At 43.2% G+C, this 15979-nt stretch overlaps 2 protein-coding genes across 5 annotated transcripts in view; one reads left to right on the top strand and one right to left on the bottom strand.

Annotated features, from left to right (window-relative positions):
- The window catches only part of Stx3 (syntaxin 3), a 46903-nt gene extending 37606 nt beyond the window's left edge, over positions 1 to 9297 (top strand). The window contains exons 10-11 of one of the 4 annotated variants that reach the window (XM_070032246.1): positions 7157 to 7239; positions 7725 to 9295. In XM_070032246.1, coding sequence (XP_069888347.1) covers positions 7157 to 7234 — 78 coding nt within the window. In that variant the 3' untranslated portion in view covers positions 7235 to 7239; positions 7725 to 9295. Of the gene's footprint in view, positions 1 to 511; positions 624 to 4795; positions 6681 to 7156 lie in introns of those variants that run through there. The other 3 variants (XM_070032244.1, XM_070032245.1, XM_070032247.1) reach the window with 3 other exon arrangements.
- Mrpl16 (mitochondrial ribosomal protein L16) lies at positions 9297 to 14286 on the bottom strand. The gene is made up of 4 exons (XM_070032248.1): positions 14144 to 14286; positions 13736 to 13801; positions 11524 to 11672; positions 9297 to 10209 (listed from the first exon to the last, which is right to left on the bottom strand). Exons 1-4 carry the CDS (start codon positions 14196 to 14198, stop codon positions 9724 to 9726), a joined length of 756 nt encoding a protein of 251 aa, XP_069888349.1. The 5' UTR covers positions 14199 to 14286; the 3' UTR covers positions 9297 to 9723.
- Positions 14287 to 15979: the final 1693 nt, after the last annotated feature.

Below are 15979 nucleotides of genomic sequence, written 5' to 3'. Positions count from 1 at the left end.
GCTCTGATATTTTTGTTCCTTAGTTCTTTGCTTTTCTTTCTACTGTATCTATTGCTTACATAGGTATTTAGAGAGATGGGATGTTATTTTGTATGATAAAGCCATGTTGGATCACACTTTAGCACCTGTTCAATACACCTGGTCAGACAGGTAGGGTTTGATTGACTGTAGGCGGGGACAGATGAACTGGAATTAGAACGATATCGGAAAACATCTTTACAGTTCATTCTAGCAGAAGAAAACAGAGTCACTTTACATCTTGTCCAGTTGCTATTTGGGGATGGTATAATATTGACTCTTAGTATATTTGTGCAGATACTGTGTGAGCTGAGCCATATTTCTGTCGGCTCGCATTGCTAGTCAAGATGCAATTGAAGAAATGTAAAATATCCTAAGCTGCTTGTTTGGTTAATAAAATGCTACCTGTATAGAAACGAGAGGGGGTTGAGTTTTAGATGGTTTGTTCTTTAAGAAATAGTAATGATTTTTTTTGTCTTATTCTTTTCTCCAGAAATTGATAATTATCATTGTGGTAGTAGTTGTGTTGCTGGGTATTTTAGCATTGATTATTGGCCTTTCCGTTGGGCTGAAATGAGTGGCCCGAGGGACTCTGGCACTGAAATGTAAGTAAATGAATGGTTCTTCCCAACTGTGGGTTGGCTCCTTATTAGGACATTAGCCCGAGATTTCAAATTTTACTTTCTTTATTGACTGTCCTTTGGCACAGTGAACTGTCAAAAGCTTTCGGTAGCCTGTGGATTCTTTCATTTCTTTTACATTCCATTTCGGAGTTCTGACTGCCATCCGTGGTTCAGGTCTTCTGTTCTTATGCTGAAGAATCTGTTCTATGTGTTGTCTATCTTACCTTGTGTTTGCACCTCTCCTGGTTGTTGCCCAAGCATCTTACTCTCCTTTCCAGGAAACATGGTGGGTGTTGGGTACCATCTATGTGACGGATCTGGGGTCTGCCTTCTGAGTTCTTTCCTGGTTTTTCATGGATGTTGGGTTTTGCTTTCCATATCCTGTTCATTTTTTTAAACCTAATTATTATTTTTTTTTAAATTAAGGATTGGGTCCTCTGAGAGCTTTGTGGGTGACTGTTTTAGAACTTGAATAAGGGAATAGCTAATATTTGTGCAGTAAGTTGTGGCAAGCAATCTGCTGCATGACTTACAACTTTGAATCTTTTTTTTTTTTTTTTTTTTTGGTCGGTTGTGGGGCTTGAACTCTGGGCTTGGGCGCTGTCCTTGTGCTCTTCAGCTCAAGGTGAGCGCTCTACCACTTGAGCCACAGCACCATTTCCCGTTTTCTAGCGGTTTATTGGAGATAAGATTCTCACAAACTTTCCTGCCCGGGCTGGCTTTGAACCACGATCCTCAGATCTCAGCCTCCTGGGTAGCTAGGATTACAGGCGTGAGCCACCGGCGTCTGGCACAACTTTGAATCTTTACCACAGGTAAAGGTAGTATACGATGTACATTACAGATAATACAGTTTAATATACAGTTTACACATAGATGCTGGAGGCTGCTGGCAACGAAAGGGAATCCTGAATTAGGGGGCGAGGTCTGCAGCTCAAGACTGCAGCACCGTTTATTTTTAACTTTCCCTAATATATACAATTAGAAGTCAAGAGGTAACATAAGATTACTGTAGTCCAGAAAAACAAGGAAAATTTCAGTAAAAACAGAGTGCAATAAAAACAAGACAAGGTCAACTGGTTCACAGTAAAACAAACTCTGCAGACATAGCAATGCAATCCCGGGCACCTGGTGTCTTTCAAGTAAGCCAATTCCTTGTACATGCCTTCAAGCGATCACAGGGTCAAGGTGACCTTTGAGCTTTACTGTCGGCTCCCAACACATAGAGGAGCTAAAAGAAGTATCAGGGCCAAGTTCACTTTACCACAAAGGGACCAAGAGAGTGTTGGCTTTACTATATCTTGGCTTTTTTTTTTTTTTGTAAAATGTAGTAGCCATTTGCCATTGTATACAAAGTCTAGAGGACCTTAGAGGATTGTGACTTTAAATGTTAGACTAAAGCCAAGTGCTGGTAGCTCATGCCTAGAATCCTAGCCACTCAAGGAGGCTGAGATCTGAAGATCATGGTTTGAAGCCAGTCAGGATTAAAAGTCACCATGAGACTCTTACCTCCTTAAACACTGAAAAACAGAAGTGGTACTGTGGCTTAAAGTAGTAGAGCACTAGCCTTGAGCAAAAAATGCTCAGGGATGGAGCCCAGGACCTGAGCCTTACAAGCCCTCCCCTCCCCCCCCCCCCCCCAAATTAACGTGAGGCTACTAAAATTCTAAATCATTTAACAAATTAAATTATTTAAGTTACTTAGCAAGTCTTTAAAATTTGTTAAATAAAATACAGTTGACTACTAGCTCAGCTTAAATAGCAGTTAACATGGTTATTGGGACTATGTGACATATAAAATGCTTTATTCTTCAGAAAGCATAGCATGTATTGTTTCAAAGGGCTACAAATACAGATGAAGGAAAGGAAATTATAGTATTATGGCTGATAATCTGTAGCCTGTTCTCTTGACCCCCCCCCCAGTTTTACATAATACAGACTACAGTAACTATAGTTCTGAGCATAGTTACAAAACCATATGCATCATTGCACATCACTAAAATCTTTTTTAAAATCTCATTTTCAGCATAAGACTGTGGATATATTTAAATATATAACACTTCCTCAGTGTTGGAGTTGATGCTGTTATTTTGCTCTCAACAGTATGACTTTCTATTTTTACTTTTTTTTTTTTTTTTTTACTGTTTCTTTCTTTCTTTTTTTTTGGGTCCAGTAGTGGGGCCTGAACTCTGGGCCTGGGCGCTGTCCCTCAGCTCTTCAGCTCAAGGCTAGCGCTCTACCATTTGAGCCACAGCGCCACTTCTGGCTTTTTTCTTTTTGCTTATGTGGTGCTGAGGAATCGAACCCAGGGCCTCATTCATGCAAGGCAAGCGCTCTACCACTGAGCCACCTTCCCAGCCCCCCTTTTTTTTTTTTTACTGTTTCTTGATTCATCGATGTTGAAACACTGAGCCAATAGGTACAAGCTTTCTTTTTTTTTTTTTTTTTTTTAATTTTTGTCCCTTGATACTAGGGTTTGAACTCAGTTCCTCACACATGCTAGGCCAATTTGTCCATCACTTAAGACGTGGGTCCAGTCTTTTTGTTTATATTTTGTTCTCTTTTGTTACCTTGACTTTATACTTGTAATCTTACTGTCTTTACCTCCCAAGTATCTGGGATTACAGACAATCACTAATATGCCTGGGTTAGATAAAAAGCATTTTAAGACTTGGTAGGTACTTCCCTTCCATGTTGATGCCCAGGGCTGATCCTTCAGTGTCAGTCCTGGGTATAAAATTCAGTTATTGAACATTTAATTAAATTCTTCTTTAATTTTGCTCCAGTGGTCTGACCGGAAGGTCTGAAAGTAAGATGATTTTATCAGTAACTTCATCTTGAGAGAGAAGCAGCAGCCAGCTGACCCGCCTCTCATAGGCATTTCACAGTTAGTCCCCTCCCCCCCCCCCCCCCCCCCCCCCCCCGCCTTCCTCCCGCTGCCCTGCCCCATGCATTTCCCAGCTAGTCTATAATGGCTTCTTGCTTGTAAAGCTTGAGTTCTGAGTCTTAACTATCTCACTGAAACATATGGTAAAAATTTTAAAAAGCTGTAATATTTATCTTTTCATTGTCCTTGTGGGGTGAAAGATGTCTTGTGAATCAGGGGTATGCCTTAACTGTCATTCCTAACTCCAGGAACAGATGTAAATGAACTCTTCTTGAGGAGGTAACTCTTCAAAGATGAGGAGTCAAATATATAATGTATAGCGGCCTAACTCCATTTATGAGACACTAGGTGGCTTAGCAGTTTAGAGGCCTGCCATTGTTTTTTCTCCTCTTATATTCTCTAGTATAGTTAAGACCATTACGTGGTGGTCCATTGGCAGTGAGGTCTCTGAACAGGAGAGAAGGCAAAGCCATCTTGTGTATACTTTCTAGGTGAATGGCAGCTATAGCTCCAATGTACTGTCATAAGCTCCAATTTACAGATGTAGAAGTCCATTGAAGTTCAATGAAGTTAAGAAATTTGCTCAGATTTGCAGAGTTTGTAATATGGAGCAGCTGTAATATGTCACCTGGATGTTTCGATATTCCTTCTGTTGTGCCTGCCCATATTCGAGGAGAAAATGTGTGTGGTTGAGGGGTTCCTGGAGAAGATAGGAGTACCGGAAAGTTTCCAGATCTTGTGTACAGCCAGGTGCTGGTAGCTCATCCCTATAATCCTAGTTACTTAGCAGGCAAAGATCTTGATGATTTTGTTTCAAAACCAGCCTGGAAGACAAATCCACCATAGGACTCTTCTCTCCAGTTAACCAAAAAGAAGTCAGAACCGGAGGTGTGGCTCAAGTGGTAGAGTGCCAGCCATGAATGACAGAGGTATATCACATAAGCCTAAAATGCCTGTAGATTTTGTTCATTTACAGTGAAATAGTTAATTCCAACTCTGTCCTTAAGTTTGTTGGCATCGTTTCATGTTGCCTTTTGCATTGTTGTCCTTCTTATAATCCGTTTTCTTTACTCCTCTCAAGGCTGCTGCTCTACTACTTGAACCACACCAGCCTTTTGCTAGTTAACTGGAGGTTAAAAGTCTAATGGATTCTTCTGCCTGGCCTGGCTTTGAACCTGACCCTCAAATCTGAGCCTTCTGAGTAGTTAGGATTACAGGTACAAGCTTCCAGCTCAGCAATTTCTGACTTTTGCTGTCCGCCTTCTAGGTTTGTGGCTGTTTTTTCCTGCTGTTCCTCACCATCAGCCTGCACACTGACCAGCTCCTCCTCTCCCTGCCTTAGAATCCGATTTCACTCCAGCCTGCTATGGCCACCCTTGTCTTCAGAGGGGAGTAGAGTTTGAATGGCCCTCCTGAGAGTGAGGGGGCCCTGGCTCCTTTGTTTCCTTGTAACCAGCCTCGGACCTGCTTCAGCGATCTAGCCCTGATGGAATCGCGTCTACTTGTTGCAACCCCAAGGTCTCCTCAAAGTCACATCCTGCCCCAGCACCTTCAGCACCTTCCCTCCTGGAACCAACCCGTCTTTCCTTGTCCCTGTGGTGTCAAATTATGCCTCGTACCTGGGAAGGCTGGTGTGAGGCATCCTAGGGTGCTGCGTTTCTACCTCATGGAGTATTCTCCCAGAAATTGCAATGTATTTTCTTTTTAAAGGAGTATCTTTAACAAAGCAGAGGATCCTCCTACCTTTGGCATAGGTTTGGATTAGAGACTTCTACCTAGCGGGATTCCAGTCCTCACAACTGGTTGTGATATCCAGATGTGTCTATGTTCGCTTGTTGTCCCGAGTCCTGAAAACAGGATGGACTGACAGAGAGCATTTTGGTCTGAAAAGTTAACTTGTTTGAAGCTCAACCTTTAATTGGGCTCTTGGTAAATTCAGCTCTGGGGCCAATTTGATCTTTTTCTATGTTGCATTCTGTCACGTTTACTCAAAGAGGGGCCAGGATTGAAGTAGTCATCTGAGGTTACACGTGCAAAGGCTGAGGGTGTGGAATGTTGGTTTCTATATCTGATTCTTAGAAACCGGCTGTCCCCTCTTGGTGAAGCCATTGCTTTGAGGCCAAAAATAAGGGAAGTAGACATGGGCTGGGGATAAGGTGCTAGAGTCTCAGACTGCAAATGCTTCATGAGACTGTGCAAGTAATTCAATCACTCCAGGTTTATTTTTGTAATTGTGTGTGGAATGTATATAGAATATGTGTCTATTTCTCAGGAAGTAGGAAGCTAGAAGTGGAAGGTACCATGTCCTTAAATAAAAAAAGGTAATTAAGCTAGGCTAAAAGTTATGTAAGGGACATGTGAAAACAAATCATGGTAGAAATATGATCTTCCTGGGCCAGCAGGAAGCTTGCTTCCTGGCTGAGTACTGGGGGCAATCATGAGGACTGAGTTGATTCCCATAAATATTTCTGCACGGCAGGTGAGAGGTGGCATGTACCGACACTTCCTCTATCTGCTAGGCAGCTCTAGGTTTGTTTGAAGAACTTCGCATAGCAATCTGATATTACTCACATGGCTCTGGGACTCAGTTCTGTCTCGGGCTAATTTGTATGGTTGTATGGGAGAGACCAGGCAGTGTGGGATGGCCCTTCCTGCTTTCTGGTTAATGAGTGTGATAGGTTCTTTGTCACCTCTAATGCTTGTCATAGAGGAAGAAACAGATGGGATATCCTCACGTGCATTGGCTGTAACTCACTGTTAAGCCTCTTAGATACCTAATGATCTCCTTGATTTTTGGGTACTAGCTGTATTTCAGCTCTGAAGCTAATGCTTTCTAGATAGGGTGAGTGCTTTAATCTAGGCACTGCCTATTAGCTTCCTCTGCAAAGGCTCCTTATCCAGTCATCACCTAGCACCCAGACAGAGCCACAGGGATGCCCTCCTCCTATGGCTATGATGTCAGGAGCTGGCTCCAGCAACAAGGGGAACATACTCCAATCAGAGGCCTTTGCTCTCTTCTGAAATTGAGACACGAAGCTTAAAGTTTGGAATGTAACATGTGAAGGGTTTTTTTTTTGTTGTATTTTTTAAAATGTAAACTTGATTATTTTATTGCTAATTTAAAAAAATAAATGACTTTATATTGATTGATATATACTCTGGCTCCATCTCCCTGTAAAACTTGGTGATCTGCTGCCACCTCATGGTGATTTTTGTTTAGGTTTGGAGTGGGATGAAAAATCTCAACCACCTGGTTCCAAAGTGCAGTACAAATTTTGGTTCAAATTTTGATCCCCCCCCCCCGCCCTTTACCCCCCAGTGAAGTCTAAGGGTATTTGAGTTTTGAATTGAGGAGTTGCCTATGAAAGAATCAAGGAAGAAAAGTCAACACACTCAGCATCTGCTGACATTCTGGGTGATCGCATGTTTGAAACTCTTACCTGGACACATTCTGCAGACACTCTGGGTTCCGGAAAGCCAGATCCATCCCTTTCTCCTGCTGGTGTTCCCTGTCCCCTCCAACCCTCTTCCATGTCCAGATGCACCTGTCTCCCTCCAGTCATAAATGTCTACATGCGTGGTGATGCCATTTCTCATGTGCTTTTTCTTCTTTTGTCTGGATGAGCAGAAGAAGATCATGATCATGATCTGCTGCATTATACTTGCCATCATCTTGGCTTCTACCATTGGGGGCATATTTGCCTAAAGAAGGTGAGCTCTTCTTGTCTGGGGAACATTAGGCCTGTTTTATTCGACACTTGTGTCCTGGGGACTTTCACCAGGTTCCCTAACCTGGATGGGTTGGGGAGGTTATATGTAAAGGTTAGAGAGAACTAAGGACAGGGATGTTTCAGGGACAAAAGAGCCTGAGGAATGAGTCGGTAGCAGGTGAGAAGAGGAAACAGAAGATAGCAGTTTGTCTCATAAGTGGAAGAATGTTTTGAACTCCTCTAACGTATTGATTTCTGCTTCAAAATTTGAGCCTTGGCATCTGGGAATGGCCAAAGGAACAAAGGTTAGTTCTTAAATTAGGTGAGCGCTGAGCTCTGTGGACTAAACACGGTACAGTTACATTACATTTCTTCCCCCAAGTGTAGGGGAAGCTAGCATAGACTTTGACTCGTCTTTTACCCCTATAGGAGAGGCACTGATCCTAGCCATGAGCACCATGCTATATAATCCGTTTTTCCTTCCAGTCTTGTTACCTCCTTCTGCCGTCACAGCCGGATCCTCGACTGGCATTTGTCACCTTCCTCTTCCTCCGTGGTGCTGCCACTTCTCCACTGCAGACTCGTCATCTTAGGAACCTTCTTATGACCTAGAGCAGCGGTCAACTGCTTGTTAAAAGTGTGTGAAAGGAGACTAAGTATAGAAACTGGGCAGGCGTGAGGATGGAGCACAGCAATAAGTAGTTGGTTCCAGCAGTGTGCACGGCCAGGGATAGATGGGGCAGAGAGGCAGGTACTGCAGCACACCCAGTTCCACAGGGTCTTAAGTGAACTGCTGTGAGTAGCGTCCTTGTTACTTCTGTGCTTACGTCTCACCCTTGGCCTGCTGTAGCCTCCCTTCTGCAGGGCCCAATAGTCTCTGAAGCGAGGGCTGAAGGACAGGCCCCAGGCCTGCGCTGTCCCAACTGATTAGCACTGTGCCTGCTACTCAACAGGTGCTGCAACACCTGCTGGTTCACCTCCTAATCTAGCTCTGGGCTCCTCCTAGGTTCAACTCTGAGAATCTGACTTTTTAAGGTATCCATGGGAAGACAGCTTGTTACTATGAGAGGCTAAAGGCTGGTCCTCCATGTTGGGAGCCTGGCTCTCGTAGAGTGCCTGCCTAGAAAACACAAGCAACTGACCACTTACACACCATTAGATGAACAAAAATTAAAAACAAACACCAAATGACAAAAACCTGCAACAGTCCCTCCCCCCCACCCCCCCCCACCAAGTACACTCTGAAGTGCTTTTCTTATGAGTGATAATGGTGGAGTCCTATCAGTAGCCTCTCATTTAGCAGAGATGGCTGGTTCCAGGATGGTGGTTTATTAATACATAAACAGGTTCAGACTATTACTGAGCTCCCAGCAGTCACCATATGGTGTGATCCCTAACGGATAGGTGAAGGTGTCGGGTAAGCTGTGAGGTGGGACAGGGCCTTCACTTGGGCTCCACCTGCTTCACGCTGTTAGCTGCAAAGTTGACCAGCGATGTACAGACAAGACACTTCCAAACATGCTCCAGGTCTCGACTCAGTTGGTTTAGGTTTAAAAGTAGCAGTGTTTACTAAATGGTGACAGGCTTGAGCCATCCAGCTGTCTAGACTAATTTATACTTTTGACAGTCAATTCTTATTTTTCTTTGCTGGAAATCTTAATTTTTTAGAAAGCTGGATCAGAATGACATTGGTGTGCTGGCTTTTGTATTTCCCCCCTACCTACTTTCCAAAGCAGATGGTTTAATAATTCTATCCATTTGTTTCCTCTAGATTGCCTACCACTGGTTAGCTCTGAAAAACACATTAATCAATCATGTTATAGCCAAGTAGGGAGCTGGAATCGGGGTTTTGAATCACATTCCTCCAGCAATGACAATGTGTGTGCTGTACAGCACATGGCTTTCCTTGGTGAATTTCAGACCCAGGGAGCACCACACAAGTCTGACTTTTGTTACCATTTCTCTTGCTAAAAGCTCCTTTTCATATGTCCAACATTACCTTCCAAGACTGAGGAGATGGGTGACTGGGCAAAAATAAATACCTGTTGAATCTTCACATATGGACTGTCTTTTATTTATTTTTGTTATTCACCAAAATGTGTTTGTAACTAGTACAATATCCTAGAAGCTAGCTCCTGAAAGTACACACATAAACAACAGTACATAGTGTCAGAGGTGCACTGGAGGTACAAAACGCAAACGTCTGTTTCAGCTCTGAAGACATTTATTTTATAATCCAGAAGAATCAAGAGCTCTCAGCAATCATGCTTCATTTCTGAAGGGTTCAACAGCAACTGGTGAGTGGTTAGACCCTGAGGCATGGCTCAGCGGTAGGAAGCAAAAGGCTCTGAGTTCAAAGCCCGAATCCCCTCTCTCCCCTGCAAAGAAAACCATGGTAGTGTCACCCAAAGATGATGAGGGCCAGCGGAGAATAAGAATGCAGATTCCTTCTCTCAGTAGCTAGCACTGTATTCCGGTGCTGTCACTACACACGTTCAGGCAAGTAGAACTTGCCCCAGTATCGCCCCTTCTGGGTCAAGTCATACGGACTTAACACCTTCCGGATACCCAGCATGTTGGCGGTGACTATACGCTCAAAGGTCCAGGGGTTTTGGTTGTTTCGTTCTTTTTCCTCTTGAAGTTCCCGCATCTTCTCCAGAGTCTCGCGACTCACAGCCTTCGCTGGGAAAGGCAACTTGTGGGCAACCTGCTCCAGGAAACCCTGCACCTCTTTGAATTCACAGCGCCCCCCCATCTCTACTATGAGGCGGCCAGCCTTCACGGGGGTCACATAGTGATCGATGGCACCTTTGCCTCCCCCCATGCGCTGCCCGACACCTTTGCGGGTGATGGGCTTGAAAGGGGCTGGGACTCGCCAGAGAGCAAACATGTTCTTTGGGTCCATAGAGCGGTTGATTGTCAGGCGCATCATTTCAAAATGGCCCCACTGGAGGTAACCACCTCCCAGTGCCTAAAAGTGAGTGGGAGAAGCAGAAATATTAGTGACCCAGGATCCTTATCCACTCCATTATGACTCTCCTTTTATAGTAACTGTGGCTTCCATGATACACATGAAAATAAGCTAAGTTCTAGTTAGTAATGTGAAGGGAAAGAGTAGGGCACATTAATAATGGAAAACAAGGCTGAGAACAAGGCAGGGAATGCTTCTCTGAGAAGGTGACATTTAACGCAGAGGACAGAATTATAAAAATGTGCTTGTGGAAGAGTTCCTGGCAGAGCAACAGCTTAAGTAAAAGGCCTGACCAAACACAGGGTGTGATGAGTTTAAGAGGAAGCCAGGAGTGACGGCTCCTGCAGGCAGTGGGAACAGGAGTTTAAATGGTCGCTCGAGTGGTCCAATGGAACGTTCCATTAATCATAGTGCACATACATCTGTGTAGCTATTCACATTGTCTTTATGGAAGCTACTCAAATAAGGAAACAGTTGTCCTTATCCTAAGTTTTCTGCTGGTCCTATGGCTTGAACTCAGGGTCTGGGCACTGTCTGAGCTTTTGTGCTCAAGGCGAGTGCTCTACCACTGTGAGACACAGCTCTACTTTTGGCTTTTCCTGCCTGGGCTGGCTTTGAACCGTGAGCCTCAGATCTCAGCCTCCTGAGTAGCCAGGATTATAAGTGTGAGCCACCAGTGCCTGGCTGACAAACTTATTTTTACTAGAGGCTTGAAAGGAATTCGAGTCTGGGAAAAGTAGGTCGCCTCTTGGTTTTGCTGCTCTTTTATTTAGTAGTCCCTGTGTTCCCCATCTACATTTTCACTCTCTGTAATCTCACAAGTGGTCAGCCTCAAACCAGGGTCTGAAATATTAAACGGAGACTCATGAAATACAAAATCCAGAAGTTTCAGACTGCATGTTGTTTTGAGTAGCAAGAGAAAAAAAAAATCTCATACGAGCCTCCTCTGCTTCATCCCACCAGAGACTGCCTGTGTCGGGTGTATCCTTGCCCTGTTAGTATGTGGTAGGTATCTAGCTGTTAGATCAACTGCCACAGCATGACAATGCTATGATCCTAATGATGCCCAGAGTTCTGTACCATCCTCAGTGTTCAGTGGGGGACTTGGAATGTCTCCCCTGCATTTTCGTCTCCAGATTAAAAAAATGATCTCTAACTCTCATGTTTTCTGGATACCCAGTAGCTTCTATGTACATCAGTTAAAAGAGCAACTAGCAGGTAGTGTCTGTGTGAGGTAGTTCTAATAAGCCCTGTGGAAGAAGCGACTAGAAGTGACTCGAGTATGAAATTTTGTTAATCCTTTTCATTACTCACCAAAATTGCAAAATTGCCTTCTGTGAACTCAGTAGCTTCAGTGGAAGGGCCCCGAATGTCTTTCAAGTTTTTAGGTTCTCTTCTTACTTTTGGGACAAGGGGTGCCCTTTCAACAAATTTAAGCTTGGGTTTATCAGGAATAGAAACATCTAAAAGGAGCACAGATGATCAAGGGTAAGTAAGTATTGCTACACATCTCAAAGGACCCATTTCCTTCCCAGGAAGACTTAACAAACAATCAGGTGACTGCTTAAGGATACTACAGAACAGTAATTCCGAAGGTATGTTACTATATTTTCTTCGAAAACTTTTTGGCTATGTCAATACTTAAAAGGCAAATGTTTCTAAACTGGAAGCAAAACATTAACTCCCAAATCAAAATGCCCTTATTAAAAACCATCTTTGCAACAGTACAAATAGGGTCTGTTTGGAAATATATTTGTGCTAGTCCTGGGGCTTGAACTCAGGTTTGGGTAATGTCCCTGAGTTTTTTTGCTTAAGGCTAATCCTCTGATGCACTTGAGACACAGCTTCACTTCCAATTTGTGGAAGTTAATTGAAGACAAGAGTCACATGGACTTTCCTGCCAGGGCTGGCTTTGAACCATGATCCTCAGCTCTCAGCTTTCTGAGTACTAGGATTACAGGTGTGAGCCACAAGCACCTGGCTTTAAAAAATTTTTAAAACAACATTAGCTATTTTTTTTTTTTTTTTTTTGGTGTGTGTGTGGGGAGTGAGAAACAAAGTCAAGCTGTATAGTCCAAACTGGTCTCAAAAACCTTGAGCTCCTTTTGCCTGGATTATAGGTGTGCTCTAACACTTATAGCAGCTTCAGTTGTTATTGTTTACGGTTTCCACCCTTTTAAAGTTCAAACTCTAAAAAGTTTAACAAATACACACACACACATATACGTATACACATATGTGTATATATGCACATATGTATACATACATATGTGTGTGTGTACACACACACACACACACACACACATACATATTAGTCACCTATACCAAGAAACATTAGGCAGGTAATACTTCTATTTTGTAGAAAGGGAACCTGAGGCCTACAGAAATTTTTTCATTTGGTCTAGACCATCTAGTTAAAAACAGCCAAGCCAGATAGCATGATTCTTCTTAAAAAACAAAACAAAAAAACACAAAGGGGGCTGGAGAGGTGGCTCAGTGATAGAGTGCTTGCCTTGCATGCATGAGGCCCTGGGTTCAATTCCTCAGCACCACATAAGCAGAAAAAGCCAGAAGTGATGCTGTGGCTCAAGTGGTAGAGTGCTAGCCTTGAGCTGAATTGCTGAGAGACAGTGCCCAGGTCCAGAGTTCAGGCCTCACAACCAACAACATCTCTGGATGTTAATGAGATAGTGAAAAAGAACTTAGGTACTATCCAGGTTCTCTATGTCTGCCACATTTTTATTGGTAAATTTCCAAGGTAGGAATCCTCTAATTAATGCTGTCTCTTTTTATATATGCAGAGGTTTTTAATGTTGGCACACTCAAAATTCCTACAGTGTGCAATAGCGTCCTGGGTTGAGTGGGCACAACTCTGGGCCAGACATACCACATTTTTACCATCTTCATTTGACAATTCAGGGACAGGGAAGAGGGAGAAGAACTTGTCATTATTAAAAGCCATTTCTACAGTGAAACAAGCTGTGGTTCCATGAGGGAAAATAGGAGCCCTTAAGGAAATACCAAGTGGAAATACAAAATGAGCACTGTTCCAAGTTACAGAAATTGTCCTGCTCCCTTATGGAAGGGAGCAACTACAGAGAAAGTAGTTATTTTCTTTCATCTACAACCTGATAGTAACTTCCAGGACATGGCAGTTCAGCAACACATGTACCCAGGTTTCCTGCATTTTTCTCCCTGAGGTTTTCAGTATATTTTTAAGAAATTGGTAAAAATATATGTACAAATTATTGTTTTTGCTCACTATTGTTCTATGACTGCATATCTGTCATCTCTTTGGGACTAGACCATCAAAACTCCAAGTTGGAGGTCATTTACCTCTAGCTGGGTGGAGCATGGGCCACGGAGATATCTTCAGTACTCAGAATACTGGCCGCATGGTATGCCTGCCATACGTGTTTATTGCATGGGAAGATGAAGCTCAAGAACGCTCAGATGTTTTTCTACTTTGTGGGGTCCCATCAGATGAAAGACCCCCAAATAGGAAGACGACAGGTTAAGTTCTCACCTTCAAAAGTTGGCACTGGAAGCAGCGTCTTGAGGCCCGCACTGGCGGGAGCGGCTGTCCAAGAATCTACAAAGACAAATCAAAATCAAACGACCAAGGCGACCAAAGCTAGGGCTCGTGAGGTACATACACCTTAGGCCAAAGTCTTAGCTGTCTAGAGGTGGGGAGGCGAGCTACACTAAGTAGGATCACAGCCTCAGTTCCCCCCAAGAAGCTCATTGAGGTTCCTGGGCACCGGTTCCCCGAGACGGGGCTGTGATCGTTCCGTCCCTCGGTGGCTGGGGTGGAGGGAGGAAGCGCAGCCTCTAACCGGTACTCCGGGAAGCCCGCGCAGGGGCCGCCATGGAGGTGAGAAATCCTTCCCTGGAGGGTGGGAGAGGAGGAGAAAAGTGGGGAGGGCCTCCTGACCTGACCAGGGCACCCGGAGGAGCGGCGCGCGGGCGCGAGCCAGCGAACGCCACATAACGACGCGCGTCCGGCTGAGCCGGGCTTCCTTCCCCGCAGCGCCGGGCTGTGGGCCCGGCCGGAAGCGCCTGAGGACTCCGGTCAGCTGGGCCCGCAAAGTTGTGCTCTCATTGGTCCGTTCCGCAAAGAGTCCCGGCGGAAGTGGAGGAAACTCCAGCCTCAGAGTTTCGTTCCGGAGCGGGTAAGTGCGGATCGCGGACACCCAGAGGTTGGTTGGCACCTTGAAGCACCATATTATGGAAGCTTAGAGTTCTGAAGGCAAGCCAGACCCTTCCCTTCCCTGCCGTACCGTCTCCCCTAGGGGCTGCATTAAGAAAAGCCACTGATTTTTGTATTGGCTTAACATGCCATTAACGTTGTGTTCAATCATGACCCCTTTGTATTTCATTTCCCAAGTTCATGAGACAAGTCATTATACTAACTTTGCAGTTTCCATCCCAAGGGGTTAAAGGCTTTCTATTTTTACATTTATCTATCTATCTATCTATCTATTTACTTATTTATATTTTTAAGGCCTTCACCACAACAGCAACAAAAAAAGGTGCAATCAGAATTCAAGCACAATGTGATTTGAGAGACCCCCACTGACAAGAAACCATTCATATCAAGGGAAAATGAAATAATGTATAATTATTCTGGGATAATGTTGGGCAAATTTTTTTTTTTTTAATGAGCCGGAAGCTTTCTAAGTCATTACAATGAGTGAGGGTTTTTATCCAGGTTTCTAGGACATAAATGGAATTAGCAAATTGAGATTGAGGCCTGTTGTGCTTAAATCATATTAAATCTCCATGTGGCCTGTCCTCAAGAGTTAATTTCACAAATGGCAGCAAGTAAAAGCTGTTAACATTTGCAGAGGTAATGGGAGCACTGTTCACAACTACTTCACTTAAACTTGATTATCTCTGAACAGCATGGCTTCTAAATAATTGTATTACATAGCATTGGACATTTTGGGTTCTGAAACGAACAGTATTTTCGAGGACTAGAAAATGACAACACCATTTTAGAATTCATTTTTAAATTGAAAAATAATGGCAAAACACAAAACCAACAACAAAAAACCCCAGCCTCACAGGGCTTGTTGTGTAAGCATAGTAAACTGAAATTGATTTCTGATAACATTTTCTGAGTTCTACCTACTGGCTATAGGTTAGTTTTCCTTTCTTTAATAATAAGCAATATTGAACTTTTCTTCATGTTTTTGATTATGCATTTTTGTCCCTGTTTCCTGTCTGTGTTATTTTCTTGCTAGTATGCTTTTCCTTTGTTGAAAATCCAGTGTTCATTTTTTTGTTCTTAGCGATTCAAACTACATGATATGTTTAATTCCCACCTGGCTGTATATGTTTCAGTTGCAGTTTTTCAATCTGCAATCTTAGTTTTTGTGTGTGTGATACCTCATGATTGATTGCAAGTATGTGCTACCACCCCTGGGATAGTTGTTGTTTGAGATGTGTTCATTTATAATTTTTCTTGTTTTATAAGTTTTCTTGTTTTTTCTTCTTATTGTATAATAATTGTAAAATGTGCTTTCTAATAAATATATACATTGTATAATTATTTTAATTTGATAGCTAAAAGAACTCTCCAAATTGGAGATTTCTATTTAATAAGTGAGTATAATATAGTAAAATCTGATTTTTTTGTTTGCAGTGTTGGTGATTGAACCCAGTATTTCATGAAAACTAGACAAGGACTCCACTACTTTAGCTATGGCTTCAGTCTTTTTGTCTCTATTTTGTTTGTGAGGTAGGGTCTGGCTAACTTTGCTTGGAC

The sequence above is a fragment of the Dipodomys merriami genome, unplaced genomic scaffold (assembly GCF_024711535.1).
Source record: "Dipodomys merriami isolate MVZ:Mamm:240054 unplaced genomic scaffold, mDipMer1.0.p SCAF_21, whole genome shotgun sequence".
NCBI lineage: Eukaryota > Metazoa > Chordata > Mammalia > Rodentia > Heteromyidae > Dipodomys > Dipodomys merriami.
Note: the sequence above shows the minus strand (reverse complement) of the source record. Positions and strands in the feature narration are given on the sequence as shown.

Excerpts from the sequence above, each read along its gene's own strand:
- Mrpl16 (XM_070032248.1), bottom strand. The coding sequence starts at position 14,198 with ATGTGGCGTTCGCTGGCTCGCGCCCGCGCGCCGCTCCTCCGGGTGCCC. Across the intron at positions 13,802-14,143 it reads CCTCCGGGTGCCCTGGTCAG|ATTCTTGGACAGCCGCTCCC; the intron begins GTCAGGAGGCCC and ends TTGTCTTTGTAG. Across the intron at positions 10,210-11,523 it reads AAGGCAATTTTGCAATTTTG|GCACTGGGAGGTGGTTACCT; the intron begins GTGAGTAATGAA and ends ACTCACTTTTAG.